Source organism: Bufo bufo, chromosome 4 (assembly GCF_905171765.1).
Source record: "Bufo bufo chromosome 4, aBufBuf1.1, whole genome shotgun sequence".
Classification (NCBI taxonomy): domain Eukaryota; kingdom Metazoa; phylum Chordata; class Amphibia; order Anura; family Bufonidae; genus Bufo; species Bufo bufo.
The window spans coordinates 315,605,779-315,631,451 of record NC_053392.1 but is presented as its reverse complement, the minus strand read 5'-3'; the positions used below and the strand labels follow the sequence as shown (position 1 = coordinate 315,631,451).

The window sequence follows — 25,673 nt, the reverse complement described above, 5'->3', positions numbered from 1 at the left end:
TAAGAAATGTAATAGTTACCTGTGGCCTTCTTCTTCCTCTCATCCTTTTTCTCCTTCCTGCCTAGTGCGTTCTCCAACAAAGAGGCTTGCTTAAGATCTTCTTCTGTTACCAGAAATACAGGGTTGTGCTTCATTTCCTGGAAAATAAAACATCTGGGTCACTAGTGCATCAGGTTCATGAGTCTGAAAATTACTGTATCCAAGATAGAACTCTACTACACAGACTCTCGTGGTCCATGCTGCAAGGTTTTTAAATCTACTACTCTATATCTTCCACATTGAGGTGAATAACTCCCTACAAAAGGGATCATATCTAGGTTAAAAGTGCTTTAAGGAAAGAATTGTTCCAAATGAATACAGAGGAAAAAATGCAGTCAGAGCCTCTATAAGAATAAACATTTAATACTGCTTAAAGGGGTTCTCCACATTTCTAACCCATTCATGCGGTATTTTAAAATCCCATTACTACTGATTGCATATGCCTGAAAAGGACTCCTCAAAAGGAGCTGGACATGGCTGGGTGGAAACAGATCTACACAGGACTAACAAAAAACCTGTTCCCAGTATATGTTTAAAGGGAACCTGTCACCGGGATTTTGTGTATAGCACTGAGGACATGGGTTGCTAGATGGCCACTAGCACATCCACAATATCCAGTCCCCATAGCTCTGTGTAATTTTATTGTGTAAAAAAACCGATTTGATACATATGCAAATTAACATAAAAGAGTCATATCTTACTTCTGTGACCAGAGAAGAGTCATATTTTCAAGCTCTGACTCATCTCAGGTTCATTTGCATATGTATCAAATCGTTTTTTTTACACAATAAAAGCACCCAGAGCTATGGGGACTGGGTATTGCGGATGTGCTAGCGGCCATCTAGCAACCCATGTCCTCAGCTCTATACACAATCCCGGTGACAGGTTCCCTTTAAAGGGTTGTCTCACTTCAGCGGCATTAAGTGGCATTTATTATGTAGAGAAAGTTAATACAAGACACTTACTAATGTATTGTTATTATCCATATTGCTTCCTTTACTGGCTGGATTCATTTTTTCATCAGATTATACACGGCTCGTTTCCATGGTTACGACCACCCTGCAATCCAGCATCAGTGGCCGTGCTTGCACACTATAGGAGAAAGCACCTGCCTAAGCGTGCTCCCACAGTCAAGGCCACCAGAGAGGCCAGCACTTTTTCCTATAGTGTGCAAGCATGACCAACTCTGTTGGATTGCAAGGTGGTCGTAACCACGGAAACAAGCAGTGTATAATGTGATGGAAAATTAAATCCAGCCAGCAAAGGGAGCAATATGAATAATAATACATTAGTAAGTGACTTCTAGTAACTTTCTCTACATGATAAATGCCAATTGCTAAAGGGAGACAACCTGCTCAAGATCCATTATACCGTAGGTCCAACACGGCACGCTAACTTGTTTTGGTATGATGAAATACTGAATGATAAGCGGCATTGGGTTTAAAGCACTAAAGAGTGATTTGGACGCTTCACAACGTGACTACTTTAGAGAGTTCCTGAAGCTCACAATATTGTACAGGGTGAATTAAAGGGGTTTGTCCTGTGTGATTTTGATGGCATATCACTAGGATATGTCACCAATGTCAGATCGATGCGGGTACTCATTTCTATAGGAGTTCCGGAAATAGCTGAGCCCATACAAATTAATAGAGCCACCGCTCAATTCACTTCTATGGGAATGGTGGAGATAGCCGAGCCAGTGCGAGGAAGGCTGTATAGGCAATGCTGCTCTCTGCTCACTTCAGGAGTCCTGCTTTGGAGACTGATATTGGGGACTATTATTTGACGCTAGTTGTCAGTGATATTTTTCAAATTGCAAAATATGTCAAATATTCACTTATGTATTCAGTGGGCATAATACTACTTAAACATGAAAAGTAGTATGAAAACTAGGAACACCGGGTTCTTGGACTCAAATAATGTACTTCATATCAGTTCTTCACATTTTTCATGATGGGGTCAGTAAACTGGAACCTTTTCTGGTTATGTCCTACCCATGTGATAATCACCCAGGCACGTGGCTCTGCCAAATTACCATGCAGTTTCCATTGCACAACATTAACCAGGACAGATTTACATGGGTTGCCATTCAATGACAGCAAGCAGAGATAAACCACTGAAATCACCCATACCTTCTCAGCTTTGTGTTGCATGAGATCATTAAAGATACCGGTGCATTCATTTATAAACTTTTCACTGACGACAACGTTGTCTCCAAAGATTCGAGCAGAAGAATTTTTATTTAATGTTCTCATAACTTGCTGAAGCAAGATGGAGGCATCTTCCACAGAGAAACAGCTCGGCAACAGAGGCTGGGAAGAGGCAGATCAAGAATAAGACAAGTAAGTATCTGAATGAGCATACAAGTAGGGCTGTTTACATCTCGTCAGGCGGAGGCCATACAGTAAGAAAAACCTACACACACGTATGCAATCTTTTTTTAACGTTATACATTTCATGGATGTGCATACGTTTCAATACATTTCTTTTTTTTTAACAAAATACGTATACTTTTTTTTAACCACTTCATTATCAGAGCGTTTATCCCCCTTCCTTGCCAGGCCAGTTTTTCAGTTGTAGCAATGGGTCTATCTACCTGCAAATAACTGATCAATTTCTGAGCCAGCCTACATGCATTTGGTATTATTATTCACGGGACGCCTTAGACCTCTCTTTTGTGCCATTAGTTGATGGATATATTTTTTTAAAACTGAAAATTATAAAAAAAAATAAAAAAAATTTCCTTTCTTATTACAAAAAGTTTAAAGACAAAACATTTCTAAAAGCATTCCTGTATGCTTGTACCCTGAAAATGGACGCCATTTATGCAATTTATCTGCTGGCTGGGCCTACCGCAAGACTTCTAAAGACTGGAGCGCATTTTGGCAGCTTATTTTTCTATTGCTGGTTCTATGGCACTGTACTGCCAGAAAACTGTTGTACAGCGCCAAAACATTACAAGCTCCTTCAAAGTGACTTTTTTTTAAAAGTTATTCACCTAAGGTAATTATCTTGGGGAAATTTGGACACTAGCGTTTTTGCTGGATCCGGCAGGGTTCAGCAAAACCGATTCAGTTACTGATAATACAACCATCTGCATCTGTTATGAACGGATCCGGTTGTATTATCTTTAACATAGCCAAGACGGATCCGTCTTGAACACCACTGAAAGTCAGTTTTCTATTGTAGATAAAATAATGTTAGTCGGATGCACAGGGTGGTTGATACACCAAAGAAGGGTGCTCTCAGTCTTACAGCGTCACCCCCGCTGGGGGGTTCAACTTTATGCGAGTGCACCACATCGACCCTAATCAGGAACAAGTTCGTACCATTTTTTTACAAAGAAAAGCCGGTCTGAAACTTTCCCCCGGAGGGCTGTGATACTGCAACTGCATTCAAACAAGCAGAACCACGTGCAGCAAGCCAAACGGGCAACAGGCGACCCAGATTACTCACTTATTGCGGGATTCACCTGACCGTAACGAAAAATCCGGGAATAAAGTTCCGAGAGACGGCAGAGGCTTCTTCTACACGAGAGAAACCCTCCAATACCGGTAAGACTGTTCCTTAATATATTACCATCATATTGTCGGATCCTTCTCTGACTGAAAGCGGGACGCCGCTAAGTCAGCTACGGAGTAAGTTAAAACTTACAATTACTGCACTTTTGCCATACCAAGGCTAGTCTACTATTCCCAACTGACATTTGTTTCACCTGGACTCCCATGACTATTCCGGGGCAGTGAATTCCTATGTCAAGTTCATCATCACATTTTATTATCCGATTGCGGTTTATATTTCTACAAAGTTATTCATTAACTAATCACTGCTTGTACTGTACCCTTATTGACATCAGATTGCAGTTTTTACATCAGCTTAATTATCTTGTATTTGTTTCACCTGTCCATTTGTGTCTGAGGTACAGCTATTAGTCACGGCGGTACCGCTACCATCTAGTGACTGGTCTGCACATTAACCACAAATACATAGACTTTTTTATGGATTTCTATATGAACTTTTTTATATGAACTTTTTATGGAATATTGTTCAAAGTGTGTAAGCGTTATAAACTTTTTACTGTCCAATTTTTCTGCATTTATATATCTGATATTTCAATTTCCGCTACTTACTTGTCTTTTTAACTTAATAAATATTGGTCACTAAATATCCATAGGTGTGCCCAGTCATTTTCTCTCCAATTTTCTATTGTGCCAGATTGTGTCAGAGTTAGTGTGAGATGCAGAGCAAGACAGATCCGCCATGACCCACAATGCAAGTCAATGGGGACGGATCTGTCTTGCTCCGCATTTCATGACGGAAAGAAAACTGCAGCTTGCTGCGGTTTGCCCTCCGGTATGGGAACGCAACCAAATGGAATGTATGCATTTTGGAGAATTCAGTTCTGTTCAGTTACGTTTTGTCGCCATTGACAATAAATGGGGACAAAACAGAAGAAGTGTTTTTTTCCGGTATTGAGACCCTATGACGGATCTCAATACCGGAAAATAGAAACGCTAGTGTGAAAGTAGCCTAAAACAAATACCTCGATTTAAATAAACAAATGTGTGTATGTTTGTATATTTTACAGATACAAATTCCACTATACTATTGCTAAAACTAATAGACCTAAATATAATAAAATATATATATATTTTTTAATGAACGAAAAAGGGGCAGGATGTTTGTATGGGTGTGTACGTAGTCTAATTGCCATTGCTAATACTAGTGAACTATTGCTATATCTTTAAAAAAATAAAAAATAAAAATGCATTTTATTTATTTTTTACTTTTTTTTTTTAAAGTAAATTAACCCTTTTCTGCCACAGTCAAGGCAGGAAGAGGTTAATTCCCAGCCTGCAGGCTGACATTTCATTTTAAAGCCAGCAGGTGGCACTCTTACATAAGAACAGGCGCTCGCTGCCGGCTTTCAGCTTCTTCAATGTAATACACGCTGGAAACCACACCGCTCCAGCTGGTCATGGCACATCTTCCTGTCTCATGACAGCGCAGTCATAGCGATCTGCGGCAGCAGGGGCTGCCAGTAGATTGCTTTTATCCGTCGGGTTACAGATAAGAGCCTACTGCTGCGACTTGAAAGTCGTGCAGCGGTAGGCAAGTGGTTAAAAGAAAGATTTGAAGGCATTATGTGAAAAAAAAAAATGATAAACTGAATGGATGGAAAATACATTGTCTTACGTTTTTATCCACCTCCCATTCACTGCAATGTAAAAAAAAACACTATACGATTCTGTTTTTTTGCAGGACAGAAATGCGTGGTATGCCACAGTATTCAGTCCTGCAAAAAAAAAAATCTAAATTTACAGAAAAACTATGTTTACCCAATTATGTTCTATGGATACATAGAGTCATACGTTTCTATACGATTTTCGTTTTTGCAGAACGTATCTACTTGGGTATCAACTAACTTGAGTCCCATAGGCTCTGTTCACAACATGTTTACTTCCTCTGTATGTTAAAAACATGCCTTTGACAGAATGCATACCCAACCCATAGAGTCCCATTGTATATCCTGACGTATACGTCAAAAATTGTATGGCATAGCGTAGTCTAGTGTGCTAGTCCGTAGGGTTGAGCGATATACCGGTATCACGATATACCGCGGTATTAAAAAAACGGCGATATGGCGATATCGCCGTTTTGTAAATACCGCGGTATTTCGTGACGTCATAGGAGCGGTCATGTACGCTGACCGCTTCTAAATCTGCGGCCGCCCGCCCTAGCATGAACCGATACGGGACATTTGCAGAGTACTTCTACTCGTGCAAATGTCCCCGATACCTGCTGGCCGCTTGCTGCGGCGCTCTTAGCAGTTCGGCCGGCGTGGGGGAGGGAAGGAATTCTGTCACTCGCATTTCCTGCACCCGACCTCTGAGAGGACGCTGTGATCCGCGCAATTAACCCCTCAGGTGATCACAGCGTCCTCTCAGAGGTCGGGTGCCGGGAATGTGGGCAGTGCCCCCCTCCTCCCTCCCTCCCCAGTATTAATCATTGAGGCCACAGGGTCGTCCCCCCATCATTGGTGGCAGTGGGCCCCCCCTCCTCTCTCCCTCCCCAGTATTAATCATTGGAGGCCACAGGGTCGTCGTCCTCCTCCTCCCCCCATCATTGGTGGCAGTTTGCAGTTCCGATCGGAGTCCCAGCAGTGTAATGCTGGGGCTCCGATCGGTTACCATGGTAGCCAGGACGCTACTGAAGCCCTGGCTGCCATGGTATGTTAGTGAGCAGCATTATACTCACGTGCGTCGTGGCCGCCGGTCGCTCCTTCTTCTGTCTGTGCGGCGCATTGCTAAGGCTTATAGCATTAGCAATGCGCCGCACAGACCTATGAGAAGAAGGAGCGCCCGGCGGCCACGACGCACGTGAGTATAATGCTGCTCACTAACATACCATGGCAGCCAGGGCTTCAGTAGCGTCCTGGCTACCATGGTAACCGATCGGAGCCCCAGCATTACACTGCTGGGACTCCGATCGGAACTGCAAACTGCCACCAATGATGGGGGGAGGAGGAGGACGACGACCCTGTGGCCTCCAATGATAAATACTGGGGAGGGAGAGAGGAGGGGGGGCCCACTGCCACCAATGATGGGGGGACGACCCTGTGGCCTCAATGATTAATACTGGGGAGGGAGGAGGGGGGCACTGCCCACATCCACCAATGATGGGGGGACGACCCTGTGGCCTCAATGATTAATACTGGGGAGGGAGGGAGGGAGGGAGGGAGGAGGGGGGCACTGCCCACATCCACCAATGATGGGGGGAAGACCCTGTGGCCTCCAATGATTAATACTGGGGAGGGGGGGGGGCCCACTGCCACCAATGATGGGAGGGGCACCCTGTGGCCACTGCCACCAATGATTAATACTGGGGGGGGGGGGGGGGCACTGCCCACTGCCACCAATGATGGGGAGGGGGACCCTGTGGCCACTGCCACCAATGATTAATACTAGGGGGGGGGGGGGGGGGGGGGTTACCAGAGGGGGCTGATAAGAGGGAGAGGCTGGGGGGGCTGATCAGAGGCTGGGGAACTGCCCGTCTGCCCCCATACAGTATAACGTCTCCTTGTGGCTGCCCCCCATACAGTATAACGTTTCCTTGTGGCTGCCCCCATACAGTATAACGTCTCCTTGTGGCTGCCCCCATACAGTATAACGTCTCCTTGTGGCCGCCCCCATACAGTATAACGTCTCCTTGTAGCTGCCCCCATACAGTGTAACGTCTCCTTGTGGCTGCCCCCCATACAGTATAACGTCTCCTTGTGGCTGCCCCATACAGTGTAACGTCTTCTTGTTGCCCCCCATACAGTGTAACGTCTCCTTGTTGCCCCCCATACAGTATAACGTCTCCTTGTGGCTGCCCCCATACAGTATAACGTCTCCTTGTGGCCCCAAGTGTTTTTTTTCTTCTAAATGGGCATTTATCGCGATATATATCGTTATCGCGATAAATTTCTTAATATCGTTATCGTGGGAATATTTTTGATATCGTCCAACCCTACTAGTCCGTACTATTTTTTTTTGCATAATGACATAAACAAGCTAGACAGAGGACAAAAGCCTCCTGGCCTCTGTCAGGCTAATGTAGCCTTATGGATATTAACATCTCTACTCTAATAAATAAGTTGGCAAGTCTAAAGAAAGCTGTAAAAGGGTTTTACTGTATCCGTTTTGCAGTAAAGTTTTGCAACAGTTTTAGTAACCACCCGTCATAAGCTCAGTTCCATTTTCATTAAAAGACAAATATCATTACACACCACTACCCCCAGCAGTTTATACCAGACACATTACTGTTAAACAGCACAGTTTTTAAAATTATTTGGGACTTTATCTTGTTAAAGAAGTCCACTCATGAGACTAATGAAACCATCACCTGATTTGGGGCCAATAAGCCACCACTATAACGTTATGCAGGGTCCCAGAACTGTCCACAGCAAATCCACCAGTCCCTGCAAATGAACTTACATAAAATGCAAACTTACCAGGAGAAGAGTCCAGGACTCCCTTGCCAGTGGCATTGGGTGCATAAGCACTGCGACAATGAAGCTGAGAACAGTACCACCTTGCTTCACTGCGCATGTGCCCAATGTACAGCGCATAATGGCATGCTGGTGGTTTAGTGGTCCCAAACCAGATGGCAGGTTCCCTTTAAACACTTACCTCAATATCCAGCCATGATCCTGAGCTTATAGCTTCTTCAACTGAAGCTTCCACCTGATCCACTATACTCTGACCAACACAAACAGACTTCAAATAAATCAATGGGGCGGACTTGTATTTTTTTCTGATATATCCGATTGGGTCTGGGATCCCCAGCCTTGATAAGGAATCATATTCTTAGAAAATATAAGAAAAAATATGCATGGATTAAAAAAAGAGCGGGAGAAGCAGTGTATTGATAGACAGTACTGTAATGGACAGTTTCAGCAACTCACTACTGATGCCAAGCATGGCCGAATAAACACCTGCATGAACTGTATTATGGCGTACATCCATTCTTTTAAGCCAAAATCAGCAAAAGAAAAGGAAAATCTTCGATTTTTTCTATTAGCTCTGCATGGATACACTTGGTTTTGGCTTAAATTAAAACAGATGAAATACTGAACATATGCCCAAGTGTGAGTGAGAGTGAGACCTTCTATTATATCTTGTACTAATAGCCCTGTACTTTACCCTAGGCAAAGTACAGAAATCTGATGTTGAAGGAACCACCCTACAAAAAAAATCCAATAGCAACTAGCAGAATTGTGATTACAGCTCTGGGTTTTAATTAGGGATGAGCGAATTCGCATAAAGCTTTATTCCAATACTGGATGGAGCAGGAGCTCCGTACAGTATTAGAATGTATTGGCTCCGATGAGCCGGTTATTACTTTGCGAAGTCTCGTGTAATGACTTCATAAATTAATTTGTACTGCAATAAACCATTTCTCGGGTTCAGGAAATGTTTTTTTACAGTACAATTTATGAAGTTATTACGCAAAGTCTCGCGTGACTTTGCGAAATAATAACTTCGGCTCATTGGAGCCAATACATCCTAATACTGTATGGAGCTCCTGCTCCATCCAGTATTGGAACAACGTTTTACGCAAATCGACTTCGGATGTTTCATCTGAAGTCTATTCGCTCATCCCTAACTTTAATAAAGGCTGTAACTCAGGATCAGTACAAGATATTGCAATGCACTTAGAAAGTTACTGAAATGTTCATATAGATTAAATTTAATGTCAAGAAAAATCATGCAGCTCACCAACGTCTATAACCGCGGAGTAGGCCGAGCTCCCTGAGGGATGCAAACCGTAGACTTGGAAATTCAGTAAACAATATTCAAGCTTTACTGAAGATTTAAAATCCACATGAACACTTACACGTTTCACAGCTTAAATGCATCCTTATTCATAGCCATGTCTTCAATAAAGCTTGAATTTCAGTTACCGAGGAGCCGCACTGAATTTCTAACTCTACATCACATTGATGTCTAAACTATGGGGCACATTTCTCAAGTCTAAAACGCTGGTCTTAATAAGGTCCTGCTGAAGTTATGAAGAAACGCTGGCCTCTATATAAATTTGGTGGAGCCACCGCTGCTTCTAAAGCTTCCTAGTCAGCCCGTCCCCTTCCGCGACACGTCTGCTTTTTTAGACCTGGCTTGAGTGGGGAGAAGTTGCAGATTGTGGCGCAAAGGACTTTTACACCGCAATCCGCCTAATATAGGCTTATTTCTGTTTAATAAATGACCCCCTATATATTCCCCTTTTTTAACTCTATTCTTAAACCTATGGTGGGCGGCAGTGCAGGGCAGAGTGAAAGGCGGATGATAACTTCTGAAAGTGTTAGAATGTGGCAATATAAAGTGACCTGAACTAAAAAGGTCTTGAATACACAGAAGTGGAAGGAAAAATTTCAATATTGTACAACAAAGAGCATTACATAAACTACAAGTCATCATAATACCGGAAGGACTGCCACAGCTTGAAAAGTCAAGAAAAAGGACTACAAGGCAATACCATATTCTAACACCCATAGGGGGAGATTTATCAAAACCGTTAAAGGAAAACTGCCTTAGTTTCCCCTAGCAACCAGATTCAACCTTTCATTTTCCAAAGGAGCTCTGAAAAGTGAAAGGTGGGTTCTGATAGGTGGCTATGGCCAACTAGAGTATGAAAGCGGCTTAGGCAGAGTGCTTAATCTCCTTAAGAGACCAGTCCTGAGACTTACTGGAAGTACTCCATGGTATGGAGACTCATCGGTAGTGTTGAGCGAACTTGTGTTTTAAGTTCGGCGTCTAAAGATCGAGTTCAAGTTATCGAAGTATCCCGTTATGGATTCTAAATTCCGTTATGGTCCGTGGTAGCGGAATCCATAACGGGATACTTCGATAACCCGAACTTTAGACGCCGAACATAAAACACAAGTTCGCTCAACACTACTCATCGACAATACTCCTTAGAGGACTGGTCTCTTGAAGGAGATTCAGCACCCTGCCTAAGCTGCCTCCAGCCAGAATCCTTCTCTGTACTGATGAGAGGCAAGCACGCCGAAACAACTGTCTAAGGCCTCATACACACGGCCGTTGTGCGGCCATTCAACTTGAATGTTCTATTTCTTTGCAGTGCAGCTCCGGATTGCGGACTAATTCAAGTGAATGGGTCCGCATCCGTGATGCTGGGAGCACACGGACGGTGCCCGCATATTGCGGACCCGCTGTTTGTGGGCCACAATACGGCCACGGCCGTGTGCATAAGGCCTAAAGATGGATATCTTGGCTATATTGTCTTGTCAAATCCCAAGGCTTGTTAGAAAGTTGGACCTTGACTCAAAGGGAGCCACTACCAATAGGTGGCACTGGCGAGATGGTTCTCTTTCTTAGGAAATACCTCGTGGCATATCGGGGGAGGGGGTAAAGTGACCCAAAAATGGGAAATCATAATTTTTTTTTTTTTACTGTACAGGATAATACTTTTATAATTTAATACCAATTCTGTTTATATTAAATGTTAAAAATGGGAAAGGGAGACGATTAGAATTTAATATTTTGTATTTTTTGTTTCATATTTAAAAAATTTATTTTATTTTTTTTTTTACTTTTGGTCACCCTAGGGTGCTGTCTATAGAAGTTCTCCACTTGGCCTCCGGCTGCCATAGCAATTGATGGGAGCTACTCAATTTTGATACAGTAAATCAGATAGGAGGACAAAACAGAGGCAGACATTTCAGTCTGCCTATCTGCTCAGATATGGTCCCTACGGACCATGGAATAGGAGGGGTTAAATGACAGTGATTGGAGTGGTCTCTGATCCTGGTCATTGCTGGCAAGTGTCAGCTGTGTCATACAGCAGTGTACCAAAGAGGCCAGTGATTGGCTGCAGTGGTCACGTGACATTACCACTACAGCCATGTATACTAAGCCAGACGAGGGATCTGTCAGTTTTTTTTTTGCCGAAGGATCTTAAGTGTTGTCTGGTTTCTTCCTGAAACTGGACAACCTTTTTATCAACAATATGAGGCTACGTTGTTGCTTGGACAACAAAGATGCTTTGCCCTGCACCTGAGTGGTGAAGACACGGGATCAGAAGTACCATGCTGAGCGTCACATCTTCTGTTGGTTGCTATATGAATGAGACACTACACTGTGCTGTGCTGGGATGTAAGGACAATCAGGGTGCCAATTTTATCTTCTAGCGGTGTAAGTTTGGGATTGGAGGTCCCCTACTGTACACTGCTATTTTACATGATTCCAGAGATGCTAATGTAGCAAAATGTTATAGAGGACCTGTAACCACAAAATACAACACAATCTGCAGTCAACATGTTCTAGACGAGGATTTGCTGAGCAGATTGACATATAGTTTTATGGGAAAAAATTCTGTAAAAACTTGTCATTTATACATTTAAATCTCTACTACTTCTGATTTCATTGTCCATGTGGGAAGTGTTATCAGTGACTGACAGCTATACCTGTATACACACACAGAGAATGCTATCAATCACTGCTAACACTTCCACTGTGTACAACTATCAGTGACTGACAGCTATACCTGTATACACACACAGAGAATGCTATCAATCACTGCTAACACTTCCACTGTGTACAACTATCAGTGACTGACAGCTATACCTGTATACACACTTACACAGAGAATGCTATCAATCACTGATAACACTTCCACTGTGTACAACTAGCAATGACTGACCGCTATCTATGAATACACACTTACACAGAGAATGCTATCAATCACTGCTAACACCTCCATTGTGTACAACAGAAGTCAGAAAGAGGAGAGACTTAAATGTCTAAATTACAAATGTTATTGAATCTTCACCCACAAAACTAGATATCAATCTGCTCAGCTCCTCCTGCTCTATAACATGCTGCAGTCAGTTTGCGCTGCATTCTGTGGTGACAGGTTCTCTTTAACAGTATTCTTTTGATTCTTTTAGGGCATCATGTGTATATATTATGTGTGTTTTAACATGTCTTCTCTTTCTTTACAATGTCTCTTCCCCTTTGTCTGAAAGGCAGGGGTTATTGATATAAATATAATTATTTTAGGTGTTAAGGTCATAATCTGACCTGATGAAGGGAGCAGCTCACTCCCAAAACGTGGCTACATTGCCTGGGACTTTGCCTGAGACACCCAGGGCAGCACAGCTCCATTCCATGTGTCATTTGTAGTCACACTGTACATTAATCATTGGGTCTGTTAATTATACATTTCTCCCTGTTGATAGTTAATTAGAAGGTGGTTGGAAAACAGTCCATTTTGTGTGCATTACGGTTGGTCCCAGTAAACCCCCTCCCATTGTTACTTAGTCCCCACACACAAGCCATCGTACAGACGTTGTATTCTACAGAAAATAAAGGACGAAGCTTGCAGATCTGGAGGCAGAAAGTGAAAAGCCAGAAGCTGCCTTCACAAAGAGCTCCTTGTTTCTTGAAAAGAGGAGAAGCGTGTTACCTAGGTAACCGTTTTGCTTGAGAAAGGCGTCTATCCAGTTGCTCTGTGTTCTGGCGTAGATGTCAGGAATAAACACAGCCTTATCCTGTCTTCCGCCGACCACTGTGCCCTTTAAACGTCCACGGTTAACAAGTTCCTCCAACAGTGCTGCAAGAAAGGATTAAAGCAGGCATTTCTTAAAGAATGTCTAAATGGCACGTCTTAATTGTCAGAGGAGCCTGGAATACATGGCGCTGCATACAAATGTAGACTGTACTGCAGAGGTGCCGTATTCCTTCGTATTGTACATCAGGGAAAACCCTGTCCATATGCCTATTACCTCTACAGATAGGGGTCCCCCGCCTGTAACCCCCCCATCCCTCTTTTAGGCAATAGCTTCTGCTCCAGTTTTCTGGTGTAGAAAAGTCACAAGACCTGTTTTTGAGTCAAAATTTCAGATTTTTCACCATTTTATGCCAGGCTCTCTGCGTCTCTGTTTTGGAGGACTCTGCACAGCAATGTATTAGATTATCAAATACTGACTTCAATGGGGGGCCCTTGTAATACTGTTCCCTGACATTCAGCTCAATACATATCCTTTGTGGCTTGGTGGTTAATGTGCATACCACGCTGCGATCTGTTGGGGTTCTTGTAGCTGGGTTGGTGCGAGACAGGTTTATTCATTTCCCACAGATGTATACAGTCAGATAATTGTGGGAAAAATACACCCTGGATCAGTCAGGCCCATGTATTGACTGGTGATCCGAATCTTAACTATTCATCTGGGTCTTAGGGCTCTTTCACACTTGCGTTCTTGTCTTCCGGCATAGAGTTCCGTCGTCGGGGCTCTATGCCGGAAGAATCCTGATCAGGATTATCCTAATGCATTCTGAATGGAGAGAAATCCGTTCAGGATGCATCAGGATGTCTTCAGTTCCGGAACGGAACGTTTTTTGGCCGGAGAAAATACCGCAGCATGCTGCGCTTTTTGCTCCGGCCAAAAATCCGGAACACTTGCCGCAAGGCCGGATCCGGAATTAATGCCCATTGAAAGGCATTGATCCGGATCCGGCCTTAAGCTAAACGTCGTTTCGGCGCATTACCGGATCCGACATTTAGCTTTTTCAGAGTGGTTACCATGGCTGCCGGGACGCTAAAGTCCTGGCAGCCATGGTAAAGTGTAGTGGGGAGCAGGGGAGCAGTATACTTACCGTCTGTGCGGCTCCCGGGGCGCTTCAGAGTGACGTCAGGGCGCCCCGAGCGCATGGATCATGTGATCACATGGATCACGTCATCCATGCGCATGGGGCGCTCTGACGTCACTCTGGAGCGCCCCGGGAGCCGCACGGACTGTAAGTATACCGCTCCCCCGCTCCCCGCTCCTACTATGGCAACCAGGACTTTAATAGCGTCCTGGCTGCCATAGTAACTCTGAACGCATTTGGAAGACGGTTCCGTCTTCAAATGCTTTCAGTACACTTGCGTTTTTCCGGATCCGGCGTGTAATTCCGGCAAGTGGAGTACACGCCGGATCCGGACAACGCAAGTGTGAAAGAGGCCTTATCGAGAAACTTGGATATTTATTCTAGTAGATAACATTTTCTGCTTAAAGGTAATTAAGGTCCTTACAATTTATACATATTCAGATGTAAGGAACCATCCGACCAGGATGGTAAGGTCAGGACTACTTATATTATGGCTTTAGCAGCTGTGTCATACATTATAATAAATGCTTGTTCTTATTATCAACCCATTTAATTTTCACCCTTCTCTCACGTCTACTTAAAGGGGGTTATCCCATGATTAATGTAAAAAAATGAAAATCAGATATTTTGTACAGGACTCTCTCTTTCTAACAAACTTAGAACCAACCCTGTACCTCACATGGGTCCAGAGATCTCCTCATTTATTGCTCCAATTGCTTTGTTAGATTTATTTCAAGGAGGTAGCTTAGGAGGCGTGTCCCTTCTCAGGGGGTGTGTCCTGTCTGCTGCAGCTGAAGGATGGAACTGAGCATGTGCTTCTCTCTCAGTGAGCAGGACAGGAAAAAAAAAAAAAAAAAAAGAGCAATAACCAGGTGGAGCTAAACAGGCAGATTTCAGCAAAAAAATAAAATAAAAGAATCTGTGGCTATTTACTGGCTATTTTCATGGGATAACCCCTTTTATAGTTTGTTTAAAGAAAGGACCCTCATTTATATCATTACTACCTGCGATGTCTTCAGGTTTGTATTACTGCTCAATAGTGATAATTTAGAAAAAATAATACTAAAAATTGCTTGGTTGATCCCTTTTAGTATTTTTTTAATCAATGTAACAGATATAATGAATACATGACTCATGATGAAACACTTACAGTACAGAAGATGCTCAGGAAAACCATACTGAGAAATCAAACCAATTACCGGTATGGGTCTAAAACAGAACAAAAAGAAGAACACCGGTCACTACAGCCACTGCTTGAGACCCATGTTAAGGCCCCTTTACACTGCTTCTCATTTACATGCAGCGATCTCCTCCACAGTATAGGAAGGAGCAATCCCTAATGTTTTCCCCATACGGACTCATTGTTTGCCGTTTGGATGGCACTTTCTACTGCCGGGAAACAATGTTTTAGGTGTCTGCATGAAATATCACATTACCTGATGAACGAGCTGTAAATCAGTAAGGGCTAGTTCCCACTGAATTTTTTGCCTGCGGAATTTAGTGCAGATTCCGTGCCAAAAACGGCCTAAGGCAGTCATGTGAACTGGCCCTTATTCTTTTCCCTATACTCACTCTAGTTCTAATACGTGCCTGCATAGAGCTCTCTCTAGGGTGTGCTCAGGAGTCTTCTCTATGTATTACACGTCTAGTCTGTGAGCTTACAGTGGGAGAACCAGAGAGACTAGAAGAATAAGAGTATAAGAGCGATAAGAACCGACGGTGGCTCAGTGGTTAGCACTGGTACCAAAGGTCACCATCTGCATGGAGTTTGTATGTTCTCCCTGTGCTTGCATGGGTTTCCTCCACTTTCCTCCAGCACTCCAAAGACATACTGATAGGGAACTTAGACTGGGATCCCCTTTGGGGGACCGTCTGATGCTAATGTCTGTAAAGTGTTACAAATATGTGCTCACACAGGGGCAGACAGCAACAAGATGATTGATTACGCGGTCTCTGCAGCGACATGGAGAAGGCAGGTCCCTAATGAAAGAGGATACTCGGCTGAGTAGGCTGGGAGAGATGCTGTCCACTGCCTAGCTATATGTACGGATGTGCCACTGTCAGCCAGTCTGAGTCTGCACAGATCCCTTTTTCCTAATAAAGTACATTAGAAAAGGTCTAACATCCTGGTCCCTACACAATATTAAATCTAGACTGAAACAAAAGTTAACTTTAAGCATTAAAACTGACACTCTCTGCTCTGGACTCTTCATCAGGTCTTCCCTGTACATTATTGCCCCTAGGATCCTGTATACGCTGCTATGTTTATTACAAAGTGGAGAACATGATAGAGTCTCCTAAAATCTTATTATAGGATCAAGTGCGCAAAATAGTCTTACCTCGTAATTGCTGTGAAAAGTCCTCGGATGCGTGCCCTATGGCGGGCTACAAACGCCTCAGTATAAATGACACCCTTGTTGTTCTGATCAATCTCCCCATGAATAATGCTTCCAAGTCTTAGTGCCAATGACTGCAGGTAAACAAGGATTGAAAATGCCTCCAATGAGAAAACGTCACTTCTCAACTGCTGGACCATTACTGACTGAGCAATGCCCCGCCATCACCAGAATCAGACATCTGTAAATCATGCCTCCAGTATTTCCATGTTATTTAGTGAATGGGGGAGAGAACACACACGTTTCCCTTTTTCAAAGAATAGAGAAGGTATTCAGACCAGCAAGAGGAGGAGACCCCCACCAATCTGACCTTGATGGCCTATCATGAGGGCAGGCTTTAGCTTGTAAAATCCTGGACAACCCCTTTAAAGTGCCTTACTGCTCTGAACAGCATCTGTTCACCTGCTATATGAGGAAAGGTGGGGGAAGCGGAGCAGTCATGTAAGCGATTGACATGGCATCTTCACTTCTGGTCTGACAAGGACAGGACCCACAGCACTGGAATGGAAGGACCTTTAGCAGATCAGCTAACATTATTTTCCTTTATAAGCCTGTCTGCTCCACTGAGGATTTTAAAACCTATTAGACAGGAGAATGATACAATGATATCTAATTGATATCCCAGTGCGTGGATGAAAACATCCCGCGTCCAGGGGGAACAGCCAATGGCAGGCGGTGACGAGCCTCCAGCGTCACCCACGATGCTAGGGAGGCACATCCCCATCACCGCCAGCCATTGGCTGTTCCCCCCGACACGGGATGTTTTCATCCGCACACAGGGAGAAGCAGCTGCGGCGGTGCGGGGACCAGGGAACCAGGTAAGTAGACTCAGTGTTAGGGGCTCGGCATAGGGGGGGGGGGGGGGGGGGGGGCATTTGTTAGTCTCGGATAACCCCTTTAAGTCTCATTCAGACAGCAGTAAAGTGGGCGCATTTCAGCATCTGTAATACAAGCTGCAAATCCCAGTCTGACCTGGAGCCTAATGACCCAAACTAAAATGCACACACATTATGGCCATCTGCATGACGGCACTTAGATCAATTTGTGGCACAGGTTATGTGTTAAAGCGGCTCTGTCAAACGGATCAACCCTACCCTACCAGGCATACAGACTGGTAGGGTTGATGACACTGATTAAAACGATACCTGTCTTAGGTCTGTTGGTGGGATTATTCCGGGGAATAATCAACGTTTACTATTATGCAAATGCTTTATTCCATAATGATGCCCCTCTGTTTTTCATCACCCCCCCGCCTTTAGATAGACAGCGACAGACCGCACTTATATTAAGAAGGGCATGTGTGCACAATATCTTCGCTCGTCGGGATGAAGGCGAATAATCCAGATGACAGAGCTGCTTTAAGTACATCTGTACAGACTAGAGACCAACACTGAGGAGGTTAAGAACTGGCTTATGTTTACCCCAAAAAAAGAGATTCCAATAAATGTCAGCAATGAGTAGTATCCGATTTATGCCCTGATGCAGTGGTAATAATATAAGAAATACAGAGCTGGTGAAATACGGCTCTGGCACAGTCCTTTATCACCTCTGTCAGGAAGTCTCCAGGAAGGTCGTATGTCTTGCACAGTTCTGATATAGTCACTTGGCCGGCTTCCTGCAATTTATCATTAACTTCTTCAGCAATCTGGTCCAGATAGTTGCTAATAAAAACAAGAAATATACATAGAGGCATGTCATGCCTAAAAAACGAATAGAAAACACACACACACTTAGGGTCCAGTCACACGTCTGTAGTGTATTGCGGACAAGAATAGGACATGTTCTATTTTTTTCCGGAGCCGCGGACCAGAAATTCGGGGCCGCACTCCGGAAATGCGGATGCGGACAGCACACTGTGTGCTGTCCGCATCCATTCCTGCCCCATAGAGAATGAATGTGTCCGCACCCGTTCCGGATAATTGCGGAACGGATGCAGACACATTCTACGGACGTCTGAATGGAGCCTTATAAACTATTCCAACCTAGGATTTTGAAAGCCAATTAAAATAAATGTAAACCTTTGCAAATGATGGCATTTAGCTCTAGAAAGTATTTTCCATACGAAGAATCCCTATAATACAGCATCATCATCTATTTTCATGGCACTAATTATGTCTTAAAGGCGTTCTCTGGGATTTTTATACTGATGGCCTATCCTGTGCACAGTTAGAAATGTAGAGGAGGCGGCAGGGTGCAGGCCTCCGGAGATCCTGTTTTCTCGATGAAGCCTGGGTTTCCATTAAGTTACAGAAGCTTCTTACCAGCTCTGCCAGGGCTGTGAAAACTAGCTGAACTTATGTATGTGTGTGCAATGCATATATGCATGCGTAAGGGGTGTATGTGTCATATAACAGTACTACAGTATACTGTAACTGCGCTACGTTTAATGGATAATGGTATATGAATGAATGTGGTAGATATGTTATGTTATATTTTACAAGGGAGAGAAACAAGTGACAAGTTGTGGGTGAGTGTGTATGGAGAGAATTTTTATTTTTATTATTGCATTGTAATCATTTTAAGCCAAAAACCATTTTTTCAATTGGTCTTTATTAAAAATTTGGAGCCCTTTTATCTGTACATGGTAACCCTTTGTGTCAGAATGTCTGAATATTTTTAATAAAGAAAAATTGAAAAAAAAAATATATATATAATATTTTTAGCCCAAAATTAGTAAAATGCAATCATAATAAAAACTGACCCTGAAGGTGTACATAGCCTTTGAAGGGTATTCCGTTGCGCCCCCCCCCCCCCTCTTGTGCACTTCATATTGTGCTCCCATGCAGCTGAGCCTCTCACATTAGTTCCCAGTTACAACTTCTTATAACTCCTGGAACTGAACATTTTCAACCAGCAAGCTGAAGCTAAACCCTTGGCAGCATGCTAGAAACATCATCGTTAAAATTGGAAAAACCTTGTCCAAAAAGCAGATGCCCTTCTGTTTTACATAGACTCAAATGTTGTTATTTTTTTGGTAGAATTCATTTGGTGTCTGCAAAACAAACAAACAAAAGGATAGGACAGGGACAGATTTTTTTAATTTTTTTTTTACCATTGAAGTCATTGTAAAAGAGATGCAAATTGCTGAATCCATTTTTTAGGTATTTTTAAATGGGTCTGCAGTGGATAACAGAAACATGAACCCAGCCTTAGCTGGAAGATTTTATTTGTGTGTGTTTTTTGTTTTTATGACTCTAAAAACGGTTACTTAAATTAGGACAGTGATTCCCAACCAGGGATTCCTGGGCTCCATGGAACCTAGTCAAGGGCTTCCCAGAAGACAACGGACAGCAAAGTCAGCCTGCCTGTAGGTGCTTGGCATGGGCAAAAACAAAGCAGTCAACAAACTGCTTTGGGGACAGGCTGAGATCAGGCAACTGCGCGCACTGACTTTAGTCCAGCCGATTCTCAGCATATTTTCTGGGTTGCGGCCGGATCTTCACCAGTCCCCATCATCGTCAATGGAGCCGGCCGGCATTCAGGCAGCTTCGGGCAATACCAGATCCAAAGAGCTCCAGAAGGTTGTTCCCTGCCAGAGTGAGGAACCAACCTTAGGCCTCTATCATACCATTGTGTAAGGAATAAAGACCAGGCGAATATGTTTTCTGCATTTAGTCTCCATAGCTGTGGCTTCATTGTACATAGTCTAGATTACAGATCAAGCAGCTAGAATTCTATTATAGTAAAAGATGGCTGCCCTATCAAATGTGCACCTTTATAAGGCTGTGTTCTCACACATCAGAGGCTGCAGCTAAAATCAATTGCATTGTTAATGGTCAAGCAGTAAATTGCTGTTTAGCTGCAAAATCGATTTAAAAACAGTGTCAGGTCGGTGCGGTTTCAGCCGTGTATAGGGGTCACATTTTTATGTGTGTTTTGTCATACCGTTAAAGGGGTAGGCATCTCGCTAGGATATGCCGACATTGTCTGATAGATGCGGGTCCCACTGCTGGAACCCGCACCTATATCGAGAACGGAGCGGGGAGCGCTGTGGCTGGAGGACCCCAGATTTCCCGGGGTCCATCCAGCACCAAGCGCTAATCCCCGCCTCTCCCATAGAAGTGAATGGGAGCGTGCCGCGCATGCCAGTGCTCTGCTATTTTCGGCGGCCCCATAGAAATGAATGGAGGAGGGCTGCGCATGCACAGTGCGCTCTCCTTCACTTTCGGGGCTCCGTTCTCGATATAGGTGCGGGTCCCAGCAGTGGGACCCGCACCTATAAGACAATGGGGGCATATCCTAGCGATATGCCCCCATTGTCTGAGATGAGAAAACCCCTTTACCAGAACACGTATGAATCTATGATAGTTTAAGGCTGATGTCAGACCTAGAGTTTGTGGCTGCTTTTAGTGCATTTTTTGAGCCAGAAGTGGATCCAGCAGGAAGGAGACGAACAAGTCCTTTTTTTTTCAGATTTCTTATTTCCCTTCCATACTACGCCTGGCTGTGGCTCAAAAAGCTGGGTGTGATACCACTGAAAGTAATAATTTGGGTTCTTCTCTAGGCGACAAACACAAGCCCTTACTCCTATCACACCGTGATCTAGTACTGTGTAGGAAGAAAGTGCTTACTTATCCACAAGCTGTCCGAGCACCAGCTGAACACTCTTATCGACTCTCACCAGTTCATTGGCTCTACTTTCAATGTGAGTCAGGTCGACGTTGACAATCTGTTAATGAGAAAACACAATAGAAATGTGTGTGCCTAAAACGCACAGACTCTATGAACATCTGCCCACAGACCATTATCCGGGATGTAAATGGTTAAAGGGGTTTTCCAGTTACACAAAAAAAAAAAATAACCTCCAGCATTCAATCTTATTGCATTATATAGGTTAGATGATGAATTTTGACCCCTCCAGTGTAACTGCATCACATCTCTGCCTCTCCTTCCCCTCCCAGCTCGACCATCACAGATCCAAGCCTGCTTGAAGACCTGCTGGAGAAACGCTGCCCATTGTTGACATCACATCTACAGGGCAGGGATCCAGGAGAATGAGCAGACCACAGCCCTGAGAGGTCACTGATGATGTTGTGTCGATAGGACAGAGCCTTACAAGCCTTGCCACACCTCAGATGTGACATGAGGTTATCTGGATAGGGAACCAGCACAGCGGAAAATGTCATTTGACTACAAATGAGTGCAGGAAAACGGGCATTACAGATAACCAATCAGTGATCATGTGTTGTTTCCGGTCAACTGATGCCAAGAATTGCAAAACTGGACTACCCCTTTAAATACAAACCTGACATTTTTATTCCAGTAGAAATCATGGCTGCATATAAAAGCCACATGCGTGGTTACAGCAGTAGTCACGGCAACAGATGTCACTATAACACAGTACAACGTCTCTACATAGGATATAGGGAACACATAAGCTACAAGTTATAAAAACTATTTAAAAAAAAGGTAAAGGCAGCAGCAGGTCCTGACAAAACAGGTCCTCTTACCACCTTTAAGAATGGACTGCATTTTTAAGGTTTTTTTTTTTGTTGAAAGAACAATCTTGTTCAAAGCAAAAAGAGTCAGACTGTAGTTGACCCTCATATCTCATTGCACCTATGTCTTAGGTCTCATGCACACAGTCATATTACAGCTACTGTTTGTAAAGAACTGTAAGAAGGCTTGAACTGCACCAGCATGTCTGTCTGTAAGCCTTAAGAATACTAGACAACACAGATCATCTTCACCCGAGAACTGGCCGTCAATTGTGACATTCCTTCTCATAGTAAAACTGTCTCTGCATGACTACAAACTTAAAAACAGAGTTTTGAACCCTGTAGGGCTTTGATAAACGTCTCATCCGCTGTGATTTTGCCGCTGTGCAGCCAAACATGAAGAGAATGGGATTTTATGAAATTTCATTTACATAGTGTGATTGTAAACTGCACTGTCTCTTTTTAAAGGGCATCTGTCAGCAGATTTGTACTTATGAAGCGGACTGACCTGTTACATGTGCGCTTGGCAGCTGAAAGCATCTGTGTTGGTTCCATGTTCATATGTGGCCGCATTGCTCAGAAAAATGAGGTTTTATTATGGGCAAATGAGCCTTTAGGAGCAACGGGGGCATTGCCCTTACTCCTAGAAGCTCTTCTTTCACTTCAACTGCCGCGCCCTCTGCACTCTGACAGGATCAGGTGTGATCACCTAACATGGCAGTTGCAGAGAGAGCAGAGCCTCCAGATGTAACGGTAAAGCCCCCGTTGCTCCTAGAGGCTCATTTGTATATATTAAAACCTCATTTTTCTCAGCAATGCGGACACATATGAACATGGGACCAACACAGATGTCTTCAGCAGCCAAGCGCACGTGTAACAGGTCAGCCGGTGTCATAGGTACAAATCTGCTGACAGATGTTCTTTACCTGCAACAGGATTTATTGGAGGCTTTGACATATTTTCACAATCACTTAATGTACAAAACATGATTGCAGCTTTTTTCTTTTACATGTACGGTATTATTACATTAGCTGTCTTCCATATAACAAGTCTATTTCAGTGATTTTGTGGTGCAGCTCTCTGACACACACAACCCCTGTGTGAATATATCCTCAATCTACTATTGTATTAGTGAGGGAATCGGGCGTAAGGACAAAGAAGATCTGGATCTTAGCTTCTTGGACTCGGATATCACCTCTTCTGTATTCTCTATGTATGAGAGGAGCACTGGAGCAATTCCTTGCTCCAATGCTCCCCTTTGCCTGGCTGCAGCGCGAGCTACTGTTTGTTGAGAACCGGTGACATACCGGGCTAGGTAGAAGCTTCCGTCTAGCAGTGACGTCACCGGCACAGATGGACGGTGCATAGCGCTGCTGTAGGCTCTTTTGAAACCGGATACTATGCTGCTTTGCATAGTACCTGCCTCCAAAAGAGCCTAGGGCAGCACTATACACTGCCCCAAGGAATTGCTCCAGTGCCCCTCTCATACATAGTAAGTGAATACAGAAGAGGTGATATCCGGGTTCAGGACAACCCTTTTAAACTGCAAATATCTCACTTAAAGGACACCTGACAGGTGGGTATTTGATTATTACAACTATAAAAAAGTACCTTAGATTTATTCACTTAATGGTGTGACAACCAGTTAGCCTCATAATATACACGCAAAAAAGCCACGCGCCGCATGCTAATGAGCTGGTTTGAGTCCAGCGTGACGCATAACTTTGCTTGGAGTCCAGTGGTTTTTTTCATTCAGCACTGTAGCCACTCCCCTATTCACTTGTTCAGATGCTCAAAATCCCGCGCATGCGCGCTGTCTGACTAGTGTAATGACGCCCATTCAATCATCATAAAGTAAACTGCGCATGTGTCGGGTATATTTTGGCACAGCCTATCCTCACTTCCGGTAAACCAGTAGAAGCGGGAGTTATTTGGCGTGACGAAACAACAACTTGAAGCTTCTGGAAGGAAAATAACTGGCGCATGCGTGTTGTATAAGAAAGAAGGCTGGGAGAGTGGCGTTACTGCGCGCATGCGCCAGATTTGAAACGAGACTGTAGATAAGAGCGGTAGATAATAAGATGATGAAAAACGGGGCGTGATTTGTGAGGTCATCCGTTCATTTTAATAATTGGCGGGAAAATGAAAAACAAGGAATGCAAAGCTTAAGCTACTATATTACTAATGTGAAAAAAAGGGGGAAATTAGTAATTATAATAAGGGCTAGTTTGTTCATGGGGGGATAAGCACATGACAGGTTCCCTTTAAGACTTGACTTTCTTCAATCTGATACATGATGGGAGTGACAGAAGGTGTAACGCTCAGCTTACCTGTTGAAGGTCAACTATATTCACCCTCCCTAAAAAAGAAAAGAAAAAAAAAGAACAGATTTTCACTATTTGGTCTTATTGGAAAGTAATGTGAATTGCACTGTCCGGCATACTCACCTCCGTGGACATGAAGCTCATCCCTGATCTCCTTGGAGATTTGTGATGGTGTAATGTACTCTTTCCCATCAAGAGTGTGCACTACATCCAACTGTCTCTCAGCAATGAGCTTGGAAACTATCTCAATGCAGTTACGCTCCGATAACCTAAAAAAAGAAAGGCACAAAGCCAATTTTACAAAAGCATCTTATTGCCACAAGTCCCAGCCTGAACATGATTCCCATGAGTCAAACTGAACTGCTGTTGAATCAGGACCTGTGCCTGTACAATAGGTGCAGAAGGGCTCCTGTATTATGGCCTTAAAGGGGTTTTCATACTGATGGCCTATCCCGAGATCGGTGGGGGTCCGACTTCAGGCACCCCACGATTATCTGTATGAAGAGACCAGGCACTCTGAACACATAGGCCATGTGACATCACGTTCATCAGTCACATTCAAGTGAATGGGTGTGAGATGCAATACCAAGCATAACCACTGTGCTTGATAAGCTGCGAGATGGCTGCAGCGCTCACCAGAGCCCCCGCGAGTACCGCGGCTTCCTCGATCAGCTGATCAGTGGGTGTGCCGGGAGTCGGACATAGCTGATCCTGTGATGGCTGCTCACATGTGGCTTCTTTGTCAGAGATAGCTGCATGTAGTGGGGAACAGTGCTTCATGCTAACATGGGCCTTGTGTGGTTGGCACTACCATGGCCAGAGCCCAGTGTGAGGCAGGCATTGTGTGGCTGGCGCTCTTAATGGGGGGCACAGTAAGGACAAATCCAGGCACAACTGTGTGATGTCTGTACAAGCATGAAGGGCTGTGCTTGACATTACATAGCAACCCCCTATAAACCTGTGGGGATCGTGGAGAAAAGTCTGCCACGGGATCCACGGTTTTGCATGCCACGCGTCTGCATCTCCAAGTGGTTTCCGGGCATTTTCCACATGGAAACTGAGCCGAGTAAGGAGAGGTCGCGTCTTGATGCCAATCTGAAATCTACTGACAGATGAAAGAAAAATATAGTTTCCTATTGCAATCTTCAAGAAGATTTCAGTGCGGAATACACGGAAAAATCCACATAAAAAAACCTTTGCGAACAAGCCCTAAGGGTGAATTCACATGCAGCAGATTTGCACAGTTAAACTCTGCAATGAACTGCAGTTCAAAGCAAGCGGCTGTCATGTCACACGAATGATGTATGCTATTGCGGAAAT

The 25,673-nt window shown here is 43.8% G+C and overlaps 1 protein-coding gene across 3 annotated transcripts in view; it reads right to left on the bottom strand.

Annotated features, from left to right (window-relative positions):
- UFL1 (UFM1 specific ligase 1) overlaps nucleotides 1-25,673 on the bottom strand; it is a 63,808-nt gene that overhangs the window by 23,389 nt on the left and 14,746 nt on the right. For all 3 annotated transcript variants that reach the window (XM_040428782.1, XM_040428781.1, XM_040428783.1), the window contains exons 3-12: nucleotides 24,477-24,622; nucleotides 24,360-24,388; nucleotides 21,163-21,260; nucleotides 18,138-18,252; nucleotides 16,535-16,665; nucleotides 15,346-15,404; nucleotides 13,012-13,158; nucleotides 8,214-8,389; nucleotides 2,172-2,351; nucleotides 20-137 (exon numbers count right to left, since the gene is read on the bottom strand). In XM_040428782.1, coding sequence (XP_040284716.1) covers nucleotides 20-137; nucleotides 2,172-2,351; nucleotides 8,214-8,389; nucleotides 13,012-13,158; nucleotides 15,346-15,404; nucleotides 16,535-16,665; nucleotides 18,138-18,252; nucleotides 21,163-21,260; nucleotides 24,360-24,388; nucleotides 24,477-24,622 — 1,199 coding nt within the window. The remainder of the gene's footprint in view (nucleotides 1-19; nucleotides 138-2,171; nucleotides 2,352-8,213; nucleotides 8,390-13,011; nucleotides 13,159-15,345; nucleotides 15,405-16,534; nucleotides 16,666-18,137; nucleotides 18,253-21,162; nucleotides 21,261-24,359; nucleotides 24,389-24,476; nucleotides 24,623-25,673) is intronic.